The sequence below is a fragment of the Oncorhynchus clarkii genome, chromosome 12 (genome assembly GCF_045791955.1).
Source record: "Oncorhynchus clarkii lewisi isolate Uvic-CL-2024 chromosome 12, UVic_Ocla_1.0, whole genome shotgun sequence".
Lineage (NCBI taxonomy): Eukaryota > Metazoa > Chordata > Actinopteri > Salmoniformes > Salmonidae > Oncorhynchus > Oncorhynchus clarkii.
Window position 1 is genome coordinate 85,573,002 of NC_092158.1, and position 15,361 is coordinate 85,588,362.

General features: G+C 45.5%; 1 protein-coding gene across 1 annotated transcript in view; it reads right to left on the reverse strand.

Annotated features, from left to right (window-relative positions):
- The window catches only part of LOC139421561 (voltage-dependent P/Q-type calcium channel subunit alpha-1A-like), a 192,606-nt gene that overhangs the window by 6,375 nt on the left and 170,870 nt on the right, over positions 1 to 15,361 (reverse strand). Inside the window, exons 45-46 of the mRNA XM_071172579.1 lie at positions 13,114 to 13,227; positions 6 to 222 (exon numbers count right to left, since the gene is read on the reverse strand). Of these exons, the coding sequence (XP_071028680.1) occupies positions 6 to 222; positions 13,114 to 13,227 (331 nt within the window). The remainder of the gene's footprint in view (positions 1 to 5; positions 223 to 13,113; positions 13,228 to 15,361) is intronic.

A 15,361-nucleotide genomic window follows, 5' to 3' on the forward strand; every position in this document is an offset into this window, starting at 1 on the left:
CTGACCTGTATCTGCGTCTGTATATCGACACAGTGACCGCTCGGAGGCCCGGTGGCTTCGGTCGCGGCGTCGGTGGCTGTGCCTCGGTGCTCCGCCCTCCTCGGGGATCACATACTCCATTGCATAATCATCGGCCCCACCCCTTTCCCTCTGGCCCCTCCCAGATCGACTGTGACCAAGAGAGGAGGCCGAGCGCTTCATAGGACTATTATCTGTTATAGTCTAAGAGAGTGGGATGGAGAAAGAGAGAGAGAGGGATGATGGGAGAGTGGGATGGAGAAAGAGAGAGAGAGGGATGATGGAAGAGTGTGATGGAGAAAGAGAGAGAGAGGGATGATGGGAGAGTGGGATGGAGAAAGAGAGAGAGAGAGGGATGATGGGAGAGTGGGATGGAGAAAGAGAGAGAGAGGGGGATGATGTGAGAGTGGGATGGAGAAAGAGAGAGAGAGGGATGATGGGAGAGTGGGATGGAGAAAGAGAGAGAGAGGGATGATGGGAGAGTGGGATGGAGAAAGAGAGAGAGAGAGGGATGATGGGAGAGTGGGATGGAGAAAGAGAGAGAGAGAGGGATGATGGGAGAGTGGGATGGAGAAAGAGAGAGAGAGAGGGATGATGGGAGAGTGGAATGGAGAAAGAGAGAGAGAGAGGGATGATGTGAGAGTGGGGCGGAGAAAGAGAGAGAGGGATGATGAGAGAGTGGGATGGAGAAAGAGAGAGAGAGAGGGATGATGGGAGAGTGGGATGGAGAAAGAGAGAGAGAGAGGGATGATGGGAGAGTGGGATGGAGAAAGAGAGCGAGAGAGAGAGAGGGATGATGGGAGAGTGGGATGGAGAAAAAGAGAGAGAGAGGGATGATGGGAGAGTGGGATGGAGAAAGAGAGAGAGAGAGGGATGATGGGAGAGTGGGATGGAGAAAGAGAGAGAGAGAGGTATGATGGGAGAGTGGGATGGAGAAAGAGAGAGAGAGAGGGATGATGGGAGAGTGGGATGGAGAAAGAGAGAGAGAGGGATGATGGGAGAGTGGGATGGAGAAAGAGAGAGAGAGAGGGATGATGGGAGAGTGGGATGGAGAAAGAGAGAGAGAGGGATGATGGGAGAGTGGGATGGAGAAAGAGAGAGAGAGGGATGATGGGAGAGTGGGATGGAGAAAGAGAGAGAGAGGGATGATGGGAGAGTGGGATGGAGAAAGAGAGAGAGAGGGGGATGATGGGAGAGTGGGATGGAGAAAGAGAGAGAGAGGGATGATGGGAGAGTGGGATGGAGAAAGAGAGAGAGGGATGATGGGAGAGTGGGATGGAGAAAGAGAGAGAGAGAGAGGGATGATGGGAGAGTGGGATGGAAAAAGAGAGAGAGAGGGATGATGGGAGAGTGATGGAGAAAGAGAGAGAGAGGGATGATGGGAGAGTGGGATGGAGAAAGAGAGAGAGAGAGGGATGATGGGAGAGTGGGATGGAGAAAGAGAGAGCGAGAGAGGGATGATGGGAGAGTGGGATGGAAAAAGAGAGAGAGAGAGGGATGATGGGAGAGTGGGATGGAAAAAGAGAGAGAGAGGGATGATGGGAGAGTGATGGAGAAAGAGAGAGAGAGGGATGATGGGAGAGTGGGATGGAGAAAGAGAGAGAGAGAGGGATGATGGGAGAGTGGGATGGAGAAAGAGAGAGCGAGAGAGGGATGATGGGAGAGTGGGATGAAAAAAGAGAGAGAGAGAGAGAGAGAGAGAGAGAGAGGGATGATGGGAGAGTGGGATGGAGAAAGAGAGAGAGAGAGGGATGATGGGAGAGTGGGATGGAGAAAGAGAGAGAGAGAGAGATGATGGGAGAGTGGGATGGAGAAAGAGAGAGAGAGAGGGATGATGGGAGAGTGGGATGGAGAAAGAGAGAGAGAGGGATGATGGGAGAGTGGGATGGAGAAAGAGAGAGAGAGAGGGGATGATGGGATAGTGGGATGGAGAAAGAGAGAGAGAGGGATGATGGGAGAGTGTGATGGAGAAAGAGAGAGAGAGGGATGATGGGAGAGTGTGATGGAGAAAGAGAGAGAGAGGGATGATGGGAGAGTGGGATGGAGAAAGAGAGAGAGAGAGGGATGGAGAAAGAGAGATAGAGAGGGATGATGGGAGAGTGGGATGGAGAAAGAGAGAGAGAGGGATGATGGGAGAGTGGACAGAGAGGAGAAGAGTAGTCACACAGCAGGCTTCTCAGGTTTACTTTCCTCATGTCTCCTTTCTAGTCTCCAGACGTAATGGGGAAACGGAGGAATGTAGACTTTCTTGTCGACGTGTGTGTGTGTGTGTGTGTATATACTGTATAGTTGTTTACCTGACTTTTACTTGTGTGTGCTTTCACATTCCTACCATATACAGTATAACCTTGTAGAGGTGGGCACCAGGTAACCCATCACAACCCCCCCCCCCCCCATACTGTTCCACACACATGCCTGTATTAGTATCATATATACATCATGCTGCCTCAGGCAGAAAGAGAGACAGAGAGAGAGAAAGAGAGCAAGAGAGAGAGAGAAAAAAGAGACAGAGAGAGAGAGAGAGAGAAAGAGAGAGAGAGAAAGAGAGAGAGATTGAGAGAATAAAAAGAGAAGAGGAAGAAGACAAACAACAGTAAAAGTAAGAAGAAAGGGAGATGAAAGGGAGGCAATAGGCCATGCCTGACATGCATCCAGGACTCCATCTGGAAAGATAGGTCAGTATCTTCTAATCCCCCCAAAAGACTAACCCACCCCGTCCCCACCCAATCCCTCCCCCAAAATCATAACACAATCCAGGCTGCGCACAAGGCTCTGCCAGCCCCCTCTGCCAGCGTGCACATAGGAGCTGTCCCGAGTCCTCAGCCACACTCAGGAGTTCTCTTTCTGGGGCACGGGGAACCGCTCTGACCTCCTAGGGCTGCTGGACACCAGGACAGTGCCTATAACGCTACTGGTACACACCTGCATACTGTATTTACCAGGCCTGCTCAGTACTAGTCCTCCAGTGTCTGCTGGTTTCCGATTCTTTATTGAACGAAGGGATCATTTGGATGTAGAGTTAACTCCCCTGGTATTCCAGGTTGAAACCAGAATAGATGATAATGGACTGAAACCAGCAGACAGTGTGTAGCTAGGATACCCTCACATAGACAAACACACATGGACACACACACACCAAGCACACACCAAGCACACACAACAAACACACTCACCAAGCATACACACACACGCAAACACACATGCATGCACACAAGCACAAAATCACTCCAACAAGGGCACACATACTCCTGGCATGCATGCAACACCAACACCAATACAGCAGCACATTGATGACATCATCAACACACGTGGTACACCCAACACAGAGCAGCAGCAGCAGGAAGAGAGAGAGACAGAGAGAAGGTGCAGAGTTTGCCAATCCCAAATCAACACCTTGACCCCACCCGCTTGGCACAAGGACTAAAGAGGTAAGTAAATTAGCCTTGTTCCAACATCCTGACCTCGCATAATCACATTCACCAGGCAAGATGTAAGTAATATGGCAAAAATCCATCTGGCTTATCAGAGGGCAGGGTGGAGCTATTGCCATATTGCTTATATTTTGCATAGACACCGAGTATCCAAAACATTAAGAACACCTGTTCTTTCCATGACATAGACTGACCAGGTGAAAGCTAGGATCCCTTATTGATGTCACTTATTAAATCCACATCAATCAGTGTGCATGAAAGGGAGGAAACAGGTTAAAGGATTTTTATGCCTTGAGACAATTGAGACATGGATTGTGTAAGTGTGCCATTTAGAGGGTGGGTAAGAAAAAATATTTAAGTGCCTTTGAACGAGGTAAGGTAGTAGGTGCCAGGCGCACCAGTTTGGGTCAAAAACTGGGGGGTACAAAAAAGAGGGTGCAACTCAGAGCCCCACCTGTTTTGAGCCCCATCTGTGTATATATATATTTCTATATTTTTTGCCTGTTTTGCATGTTTTTTTGGCATTAATACGTGTCACATATCAGTTTGCAAACAATATAAAAAAAATAGTTGGATTTAAAACTTCTTGAAACTAGGGGGCACTATTTTTATTTTTGGAAAAATAACGTTCCCAAAGTAAACCGCCTATTTATCAGGACCAGATGCTAGAATATGCATATAATTGACAGCTTAGGATAGAAAACACTCTAAAGTTTCCAAAACTGTCAAAATATTGTCTGTGAGTACAACAGAACTGATACTGCAGGCGAAACCCTGAGGAAAATCCAATCAGGAAGTGCCTCTTATTTTGAAACCGTTGTCTTCCTATGCACCCCTATTGGCCATTGAAAGGGATATCAACCAGATTCATTTTTCTACGTATTCCCTAAGGTGGCTACAGCCTTTAGATGTAGTTTCACGCCTTTATGTTGAAGAATGAGCGTAAACTACTACATTGCGTAAGTGGCCAGCTGAGGGCTCTCAGAGTGATTCTTGCGTAAAAGACAGAGGTAGTCATTTATCCTCCCGGTCCTACTGAAAAGCCAGTTGTCCCGGTTGATATATTATCGAATAGATATTTGAAAAACACCTTGAGGATTGATTATAAAAAACGTTTGCCATGTTTCTGTCGATATTATGGATATAATTAGATTTTTTTTCTCTGCGTTGTCGTGACCGCTATTTCCGGTGTATTTCTGATCATAAGGTTACAAACAAACAGAGGTATTTTTGGCATAAAAATCATATTTATGGAACAAAAGGAACATTTGCTGTCTAACTGGGAGTCTCGTCAGTGAAAACATCCGAAGATCATCAAAGGTAAACGGTTAATTTGATTGCTTTTCTGATTTTCGTGACCAAGCTTCTTGCTGCTAGCTGGACATAATGCTATGCTAGGCTATCGATAAACTTACACAAACGCTTGTCTTGCTTTCGCTGTAAAGCATAATTTCAAAATCTGAGATGACAGGGTGATTAACAAACGGCTAAGCTGTGTTTCACTATATTTCACTTGTGATTTCATGAATATGAATATTTTCTAGTAAAAAGATTTGACCGTTGCGCTATGCGAATTAGTGTAGTTGATGACAATTCTCCCGGATCCGGGATGGGTAGTTCCAAGAGGTGTTAATAAAGCCGCATACAAACATGGTCTCTTTTTTGATTTCTTGAGTAAGGCAGCTCCAAAACACAGCAGGTGTTTCAGGATTGCTCAGTGCTTTCTGTGGGGGTGGGGCAGCCAGCGGAAAATACAGAGCATAGGGGTTGGCAATCTTCTCCTGTTGCGCCGTGATTGGCTCAGTGTTCTGTCACTCATGGGGACACTACGTCACCGCAAAATCTACAGGAAGAGCTAGAAAGTTCAGGCCGCCTTGGGTGCTGCCATAGATTTACATTAGAAGTGCCCATCCAAGAAGGCTCAAGGTCATTGGCCACAGATAAAATGACGTCAAATCACGTTCTATCTACCGTAGCGTTGATTGGACTGATCAAGTCATCATCATGAATCACGTCGACAATCTACAGGCAAATCCTTTTCAATCTTTGTCATATGAAGGGAAATTATAGATAAAACTATCGGTGCTCATCGGCTATTGGACATAAACATTACAAAACAAGTTGGAAATCGCAAATTCAACAATGAGAGGTTTGGAAGGAATCAGTGGCTAACTATAAACGTTGCAAACCAATTACTATTTTGCTTCCCCTGCCTGCTATTCGGTGGAAAGGGTGTGTGGGCCAAGTCTGGGTTTAAGGGTCTCTTTTTCAAGCTTAAAAGGATAAACATTCACACACAACACCCTGGGCCAGAAAAGGTTGAATACATTGGCCATATTGTCAGTCCAGCATGATTTCTGTCGCGTTCAAAACACCTGGCAACTCGGAACCCCGAAATGTCAGATTTCAGTGAGTTCAAGACAACTGGGAACTCTGGAAAAAAAGGAGCTCTGACTGGGAAAATACGTTTTGAACAGTCATCCAACTCGGAATTCCAAGTCGGGAACTAAGGCCTCTTTCTAGAGCTCAGACCTGAAGATCACTGACGTCATGATTCAACCTTGTTTTTGCCAAATCCCAGTTGTCTTGAAAGCACCATAAATCCAGAGAAAGCCAGACTTTGATGACAATGTTTCATGACAAAATTTGCCCACAAGAAGGACCGTCGAGCCACCTTCCTGTTCAAGTGAGCACAGCAGAACGGTGAGTCCAAAAATGTATTGTATGCTGCTGCATAAATGATGTAATATGCCAGGGAGATATGTATACTGTAGCTAATAAAGTAATACTAAGTGTATGTTGTGTAGTAAGCTGTTAGTAGCCCATGTGCCTCACTTCAATAATTGTGTCCCTTTCCCTCTCATAACTTAGCCTACTGTTCTGACTTGGTGGTGCACCTGTAGCCTATAGCCTGTTTTAGAGAAATGTCATCATAATTGTCTGCTTATTTATTTGTTTAATACAGTGCCTTGCGAAAGTATTCGGCCCCCTTGAACTTTGCGACCTTTTGCCACATTTCAGGCTTCAAACATAAAGATATAAAACTGTATTTTTTTGTGAAGAATCAACAACAAGTGGGACACAATCATGAAGTGGAACGACATTTATTGGATATTTCAAACTTTTTTAACAAATCAAAAACTGAAAAATTGGGCGTGCAAAATTATTCAGCCCCTTTACTTTCAGTGCAGCAAACTCTCTCCAGAAGTTCAGTGAGGATCTCTGAATGATCCAATGTTGACCTAAATGACTAATGATGATAAATACAATCCACCTGTGTGTAATCAAGTCTCCGTATAAATGCACCTGCACTGTGATAGTCTCAGAGGTCCGTTAAAAGCGCAGAGAGCATCATGAAGAACAAGGAACACACCAGGCAGGTCCGAGATACTGTTGTGAAGAAGTTTAAAGCCGGATTTGGATACAAAAAGATTTCCCAAGCTTTAAACATCCCAAGGAGCACTGTGCAAGCAATACTATTGAAATGGAAGGAGTATCAGACCACTGCAAATCTACCAAGACCTGGCCGTCCCTCTAAACTTTCAGCTCATACAAGGAGAAGACTGATCAGAGATGCAGCCTAGAGGCCCATGATCACTCTGGATGAACTGCAGAGATCTACAGCTGAGGTGGGAGACTCTGTCCATAGGACAACAATCAGTCGTATATTGCACAAATCTGGCCTTTATGGAAGAGTGGCAAGAAGAAAGCCATTTCTTAAAGATATCCATAAAAAGTGTTGTTTAAAGTTTGCCACAAGCCACCTGGGAGACACACCAAACATGTGGAAGAAGGTGCTCTGGTCAGATGAAACCAAAATTGAACTTTTTGGCAACAATGCAAAACGTTATGTTTGGCGTAAAAGCAACACAGCTGAACACACCATCCCCACTGTCAAACATGGTGGTGGCAGCATCATGGTTTGGGCCTGCTTTTCTTCAGCAGGGACAGGGAAGATGGTTAAAATTGATTGGAAGATGGATGGAGCCAAATACAGGACCATTTTGGAAGAAAACCTGATGGAGTCTGCAAAAGACCTAAGACTGGGACGGAGATTTGTCTTCCAACAAGACAATGATCCAAAACATAAAGCAAAATCTACAATGGAATGGTTCAAAAATAAACATATCCAGGTGTTAGAATGGCCAAGTCAAAGTCCAGACCTGAATCCAATCGAGAATCTGTGGAAAGAACTGAAAACTGCTGTTCACAAATGCTCTCCATCCAACCTCACTGAGCTCGAGCTGTTTTGCAAGGAGCAATGGGAAAACATTTCAGTCTCTCGATGTGCAAAACTGATAGAGACATACCCCAAGCGACTTACAGCTGTAATCGCAGCAAAAGGTGGCACTACAAAGTATTAACTTAAGGGGGCTGAATAATTTTCCACGCCCAATTTTTCAGTTTTTGATTTGTTAAAAAAGTTTGAAATATCCAAGAAATGTTGTTCCACTTCATAATTGTGTCCCACTTGCTGTTGATTCTTCACAAAAAAAATACAGTTTTATATCTTTATGTTTGAAGCCTTAAATGTGGCAAAAGGTCGCAAAGTTCAAGGGGGCCGAATACTTTCGCAAGGCACTGTATTTTATTTAACCTTTATTTAACTAGGCTTATATGCCCCCTCTATTTTTCCTACGGTTCTGACTTGGTGTACAGGGAAAATAATGTAAGAACGGCCCTTGTTCTGATTTCTGTCGGTGTACATTTCTGTCGCTGAACAAATAGTTATACTGGCTACGCCGACTTAGCTCGCTCATTAATGTTGTAATCAAAATTACGGATTGCCTCTCATTATTCCCTTATGCGGCAGGGTAGCCTAGTGGTTAGAGCGTTGGCCTAGTAACTGGAAGTTTGCAAGATCAAACCCCCAAGCTGACAAGGTAAAAATCTGTCGTTCTGCCCCTGAACAGGCAGTTAACCCACTGTTCCTAGGCCTTAACTGACTTACCTGGTTAAATAAAGGTAAAATAAAAAAATGCCATAGTTTGTACCTCTCAATTGCAAGTCAGCCATGTCAGTTATGTTTTTTAAATGGCAGTAAATGAGGCTGAATGAACTGTTTCGCTGCTAGACAAGGCTCCACTGATAGCCAGGTGTAACAACGGTAAGGATTCACTCCGTGGTGCTGAAAAGAAAACTCTGGGGTTGGGACAGCTTAAGGCCCTGACAGTTTGTCGGCACCGTTTGTCACCGTTATAGCGCAATTAATGTATTGTTTAGTGTTGTGTTGTGGCTTTGCTGGCATGAATAAAATAAACAAACATTCTCCCACCAAACATTCTCCCACCTCATTTTTTGTATACTCAGTGTACATACAGTAGCCAATCTTTTCAGATAAGATCTACATCAGAGGATAGAGGTCAATTTGTGTTTTAGCATTTGAGTGATCATGCCATAAAACACATTCAATTCGAACTGAATTAAAATCGGTTAGTGGAAGAATCAGAGCTTGAAGCTCCTACCCTGCAATCAGTCAGTCTTATGTTTCAACAAACAGGGTAGTCAAAGACAAATAGGAGGGGAGGAGTACCAGCTATTGTTTGAGAAAAGAGAGAAATGAGAGGAAAGACACAAGATACACATACACTGTACATGGAGAAACTCAGAGAGAGGACAGAGAGAGAGAGAGAGAAAGGTGAGGGAGAGGGGGAGACATACACTGTACAAAAGCATATTGAGATTCAGTCAAAATGACTAACTGTATATAGCCAAGTCAACAACATTTGTTGAGTTGCACATTTTTTAAACTTATGAAATCAAGTTGAATCAGCTAAGCACTATGTAATTAGAAATTCACAACCATGAAGTCAAATCAACTGAAGCAACATAACTGTCGTGTTGACAAAAGAAGTTCAGATGACTAATTAATCAAATTGTCTGAACTTATGAAATCCAGTTGAATCAGCTAAGAACCTTGTGTTTAACTGACTTAGAAATTCACAAGCATGTTAGATGACATGAGGAGAGAGAGGCAGAGATGGAGACAGACAGAGAAAGAGAGAAATGGTTATCTTGAGTGAGTGAATCAGTGAGTGAGAGAGAAAAAAAGGGGGAGAGATGGGGAAGACAGGGTACATACACTGAGGTTATTTCCACGCTGCCTCCCTTTCCTTCGCTGCTGTGTGAGCACAGAGAAGACACACACACACACCACAACCATGGATACAGCACAGGTAGGGCACACACAGACACACAGAAGAGGACAGAGGGACAGGGAAGGACAGAGGGATGGATACGCAAATAAAGAGTGAAGGGAGAGGTGAAGAAGGTAAGGGGAGGGGGTGAGAATCAGATAACGGGGGAGGCATGGGCAGAGAGCAAGGGAGAAATGGAGAGGGGGATAAATATGGGTGGAGATAACCCGAAAAGAAAGGGAGGTGAGAGGGAGGAGAGGAGAGGAGAGAGAGAGAGACAGAGAACCTGGTTAGACACAAAACAAGCGGTGAGGGGAGAAACAACACTTACCACAGTAGAGCACAGACACTGGAGGGCCAGAGACAGTGTTATAGACAGGGTCACCATGGCAACAACACTACCATCTACACCACAGTCACCATAGCAACAACACCCATCAACACACCATGCTACTAGGGAAAAAACAACAGTACAGTGAAGTATAGTGTAAAGGCACAACTGACGACACACAAGAGTACGAAAGAAGACTGGACGACACACACACACACACACACACACACACACACACACACACACACACACACACACACACACACACACACACACACACACACACACACACACACACACACACACACACACTGTCAGGACATCAGGACATAGTCACACATACACACATTGCAGCAGCATTTGTTTCAAGATAGCAGTATCCTATTTACTATATATTTTTTAGTTTGAGCATGACAGTATACTACTAGACCACCTGATCAATACCTTCTCAAAGAAATATTGACCCCAAAATGACACTAGATCATTGGTAGTTGGGCATGATTTCAAATTCAAACATGGTTGAAACAAAAACCCATATTTCAAGTCACCTTTGTAGCAAAACCATTAGAGAAGAGTGAAAGAAAGAATGATTTAGATAGAAGATAAGAACTGACAGCAGTGGTAGTTATGAGGGCAGAAGAATGTACATGTGTGCTGGTCTGTGTGTGTGTGTGTGTGTGTGTGTGTGTGTGTGTGTGTGTGTGTGTGTGTGTGTGTGTGTGTGTGTGGCAGCGGAAGTAGGCACAGAGTACTCTACGACAAAATGAATGGTGGATCTCCAAAGCACAAGAAATTCAATCTGGTGGGGACAGATAAAACATGCACAAGTTGTGTGATGCCCCGAAGACAAACCGATAAGTTTCTCTGTCCCCTAAGAAGTGCAGATGGGTCCACTCTCATAAAGGACCAAACTACGATAGTCCAGAGGTGAAGCCCTCTTAAACCAGCCTAGCCCAGTTGACTACTCAGACCTGGAGGAGTTCCGAACACTGCCCACCATCCAGAGCCTTGATCTCCCACCCACCTTCTCTGAGGTCTGCACCACCACCAGGTCACTGAAGAATAACTAAACTCCTGGACCTGACTCCATCCCTGCTGAGATCCTAAAACTGGGGGGCTATCTCTGTACCAGAGCAGTTTGCCTGTTCCTCTCTGAGATATGGAGACAAGAGCACATCCCAATCAAAGTGGGGCAAATCTGTCTGTGGAAACAGCAGGGGTATATCATTCCTTCCAGTTGCTGTCAAAGTCCTGGTGGTCTTCCACCACAGAATCATCGACACCATCACTGAAGATCTGCTACCGGAGTCCCAGTGGAGCTTCAGAAAGAACAGAAGCATGGTGGACATGATCTTCAGTGCACACCAACTGCAGGAAAAGTTCAGTGAACAGACACAAGACCTGTTCATGGCCTTTCTGGATCTCTGCAAAGCCTTTGACACAGTACACCGTGAACTCCTTTGGAAGGTCTTCCTGCAGTATGGCTGCACTGGGACATGTATGAACGTCCTGCGTCAGATCTATGATGGTGGCCAGAGTAAGAATTAGCCATCAGGAGTCTGAACCCTTTTAGAATTGGTACTGGTGTAAGGCAAGGGTGTGTGCTTGCGCCGGTCCTATTCAATGTCTTCTTCCTGTGCGTCACAGCAGTCCTGCACAAGGACATGGAAACAGAGAGTGGGGTGACTCTGGACTTCAGATTGGACGGAAAATTCTTCAACATTAGGAAGCTCCAAGCTGCCATGAAGCTCAAAGCTAACAAGTACTTGAGCTCCAGTTTGCGGATGATTGCGCTCTTGTGGCACATACCCCAGAAGCTCTACAAGACACACTCAGAGCAGCTGTAAGAGCATACAGCCTAATGGGGCTGTCTGTTAACATCCCAAGAACAGAGGTCCTATGTCAGTGGTCATCTGATCCTCCGCCTGAAACACCTCCATTCTCCATCAGACTCCTCACTTCCCATTGTATCACATTTTAAATATCTTGGAAGCATCCCCTCGACCAGGATATCCAGAATCAGGTCAAACAGACTTTGTCATCTTTTGGACTGCTAAGGAAGAAGGTTTTGGACAACAGCAACCTGCACCTCCACACCAAAGTTGCAGTCTACCAGGCAGTGTGTGTATCTACACTCCTTTATGGATGTGAAACATGTACAGTCTACAGCCGACACTTAAAACAACTGGAGTCCTTTCACATAGAAGGCCTTCAACGCACTTTGAAAGTGACCTGGCAGGACCGTGTTCCGCACTCAGAGATCCTACAGAAAACCAGCTGCATGAGTATTGAAGCGTCCATCACACACCACCAGCTTAGATGGCTCGGCGACGCCATCCGGACGCCAGAGGACCGCCTGCCGCGAAATACGCAGTACGGACAGCTACAACTGGGCCGTCGCTCTTCAGGTGGGCAGAAAAAGTGTCTAAAGGACCCAACTGAAGACATCATTAAAGAAGTGTGAGGTAAACTCTGCCTCCCTCCAGACTGCTGCGGAACGCTCCACCTGGCGTGGCCTCTGCCCTGGAGTGCAGTTGACCGAGGAAAAAAGGACTGAACGTAGACCATGACTTCACCGGCCTCAACAGGACAGGCCTTTGTGTGCTCTGTCTGTGGCAACAGTGTGCATCCCGCATCAGATTATACAGTCATCAGTGAACCCACAAGCAGTAGTGGAAGTCATCATTGGATACGATGGACTACCTTAAACAAAGAGTGTGTGTGTGACAATATAGCAGAGATGACTTGGTACTGGATGAGAAGGGACAACCACAGTAACACACCTCCATGTAGTAGGGGATGAGTGTAGAGGAGGAGAAGAGGAGAGGAGAGGGGAGGAAGAGTGGGGTGTTGGGGTGTTCGGTACGGTAGTCTGTAAGACTTACCTGTAAGTCTGTCTGGCAAACATCCTATGGGCGATATTTCAACAGCATAGAAAGGGGAGCTATCGTCAAAATGCATGACATCACGTCAAATACCATGCATTTATAAAAACAAATATGCTTGAAAGTGTCACTTGTCCATTTTCAGCAATGTTTTATAGTATTTTGTTATGCACAGTGTTGGATTATAAATAGTCTGTCTCTAGTCTTTGTGTGTCTCGAGTCATGTAGCTTATCGTGGAGATTGAGTCAAGGAGATGGAAAACTAGAGGGAGCGAGAGAGGGAGGGAGGAGAGGAAATGAGGGGTGCTCACTTGGTTGTCGCCTGGAAGGCGTGGCATGGAAGCGGCCCTTCCGTGGCCTTCCATTGGCTGAAAGTGCTCGGTATCCGAGTAACCGTCACGCCCCATCTCTCTCATCTCTACCGTCTGCAAAATAGAGTGAGAGCAGGCGTGACTGTGATGAAGGAATATGACGGGGACAATGGTGTGTTTGTCATCCTTTATCCCATGTGAGTGTGGGTGAGTGTAGTGTGCACAGCACAGGAGGTTGGTGGGACCTTAATTGGGGAGGACGGGCTCGTGTTAATGGTTGGATTGAAATTAATGGAATAGTATCAAATACATCAAACACATGGTTTCCATGGTTTCCATGTGTTTGATTACATTCCATTTGCTCCAGCTATTGTTATGAGCCATCTTCCCCTCAGCAGCTTCCTGTGGTGTACAGTGGCATGTAGTGTAGTGTGGGAGAGACTGGGGTTTGACCCATGGAAATGGGGACGGGGGAAGGTTTAAGACTAGGTTTAGATCTAGTGCGAGGGGCTAGGGCTGTGGTCTAGGAGCTAGGACTTGGACTTGGATCAAGAGCAGGAACTGCTGAGGCTGAGGCAGGGGGCTTCGGTACAGGGGGCTTCGGTACAGGGGGCTTCGGTGCAGGGGGCTTCGGTGCAGGGGGCTTCGGTGCAGTGGGATTCGGTGCAGTGGGATTCGGTGCAGGGGGATTCAGTGCAGGGGGCTTCGGTGCAGGGGGCTTCGGTACAGCGGGCTTCGGTACAGGGGGCTTCGGTACAGGGGGCTTTGGTGCAGGGGGCTTCGGTGCAGGGGGCTTCGGTACAGGGGGCTTCGGTACAGGGGACTTCGGTATAGGGGACTTCGGTACAGGGGACTTCGGTGCAGGGGGCTTCGGTACAGGGGACTTCGGTGCAGGGGGCTTCAGCGCAGGGGGCTTGGGGATAGAGGGCTTGGGGGCTGAATGTTTGGGGGCTGAAGGCTTGATCCGTGCTATCCGGTATCCCTGGGACACCCCTACCCCATTTAAGTTCAAATTTAAACTCTAAAAGTCTAAGCTAACACATGGAATTGTTTTAAGATGGTCATACTATGGATCATTTAGCTTTTTGATTTAGGTATATATAAACAAATATATACAGTACCAGTACAAAGTTCGGACACACCTACTCAATCCAAGTATTTTCTTTATTTTTACTATGTTCTACATTGTAGAATAATAGTGAAGACATCAAAACTATGCAATAACACATATGGAATCATGTAGTAGCTCAAAAAAGTGTTAAACAAATCAAAATATATTTGAGATACTTTAAAGTAGCCACCCTTTGCCTTGATGACAGCTTTGCACACTTTTGGCATTCTCTCAACCAGCTTCATGAGGTAGCCATCTGGAATGCATTTCATATAAGGTTAACAGGTGTGCCTTGTTAAAAGTAAATTTGTGGAATTTATTTCCTTTCTTAATGTATTTGAGCAAATCAGTTGTGTTGTGACAAAGTAGGGATGGTATAAAGAAGACAGCCCTATTTGGTAAAAGACCAAGTCCATATTATGGCAAGAACAGCTCTAATAAGTAAAGAGAAACGACAGTCCATCATTACTTTAAGACATGAAGGTCAGTCAATTAAGAAAATGTCAAGAACTTTGAAAGTTTCTTCAAGTGCAGTCGCAAAAACCATCAAGCGCTATAATGAAACTGGCTCTCATGAGGATCTCCACAGGAATGGAAACCCAGAGTTACCTCTGCTGCAGAGGAACATTTCATTAGAGTTACCATTCTCAGAAATTGCAACCCAAATAAATGCTTCACAAAGTTCAAGTAAGACACATATCTCAACATCAACTGTTCAGAGGAAGATACCACAACTAAAGGACCCTAATAAGAAGTAGAGACTTACTTGGGCCAAGAAACACGAGCAATGGACATTACAGCGGTGGAAATCTGTACTTTGGTCTGATGAGTCCAAATTGGAGATGTTTGGTCTCTGTGAGACACAGAGTAGGTGAACAGATGATCTTTGCATGTGTGGTTCCCTCCGTGAAGCATGGAGGAGGAGGTGTGATGTTGTGGGGTTGCTTTGCTGGTGACACTGTCTGTGATTTATTTAGAATTCAAGGCACACTTAACCAGCATGGCTACCACAGCATTCTGCAGCGATATGCTCTCCCATCGGGTTTGCGCTTAGTGGCACTATCCTTTGTTTTTCAACATGACAATGTCCCAAAACACACCTCCAGGCTGTGTAAGGGATATTTGACCAATAATGAG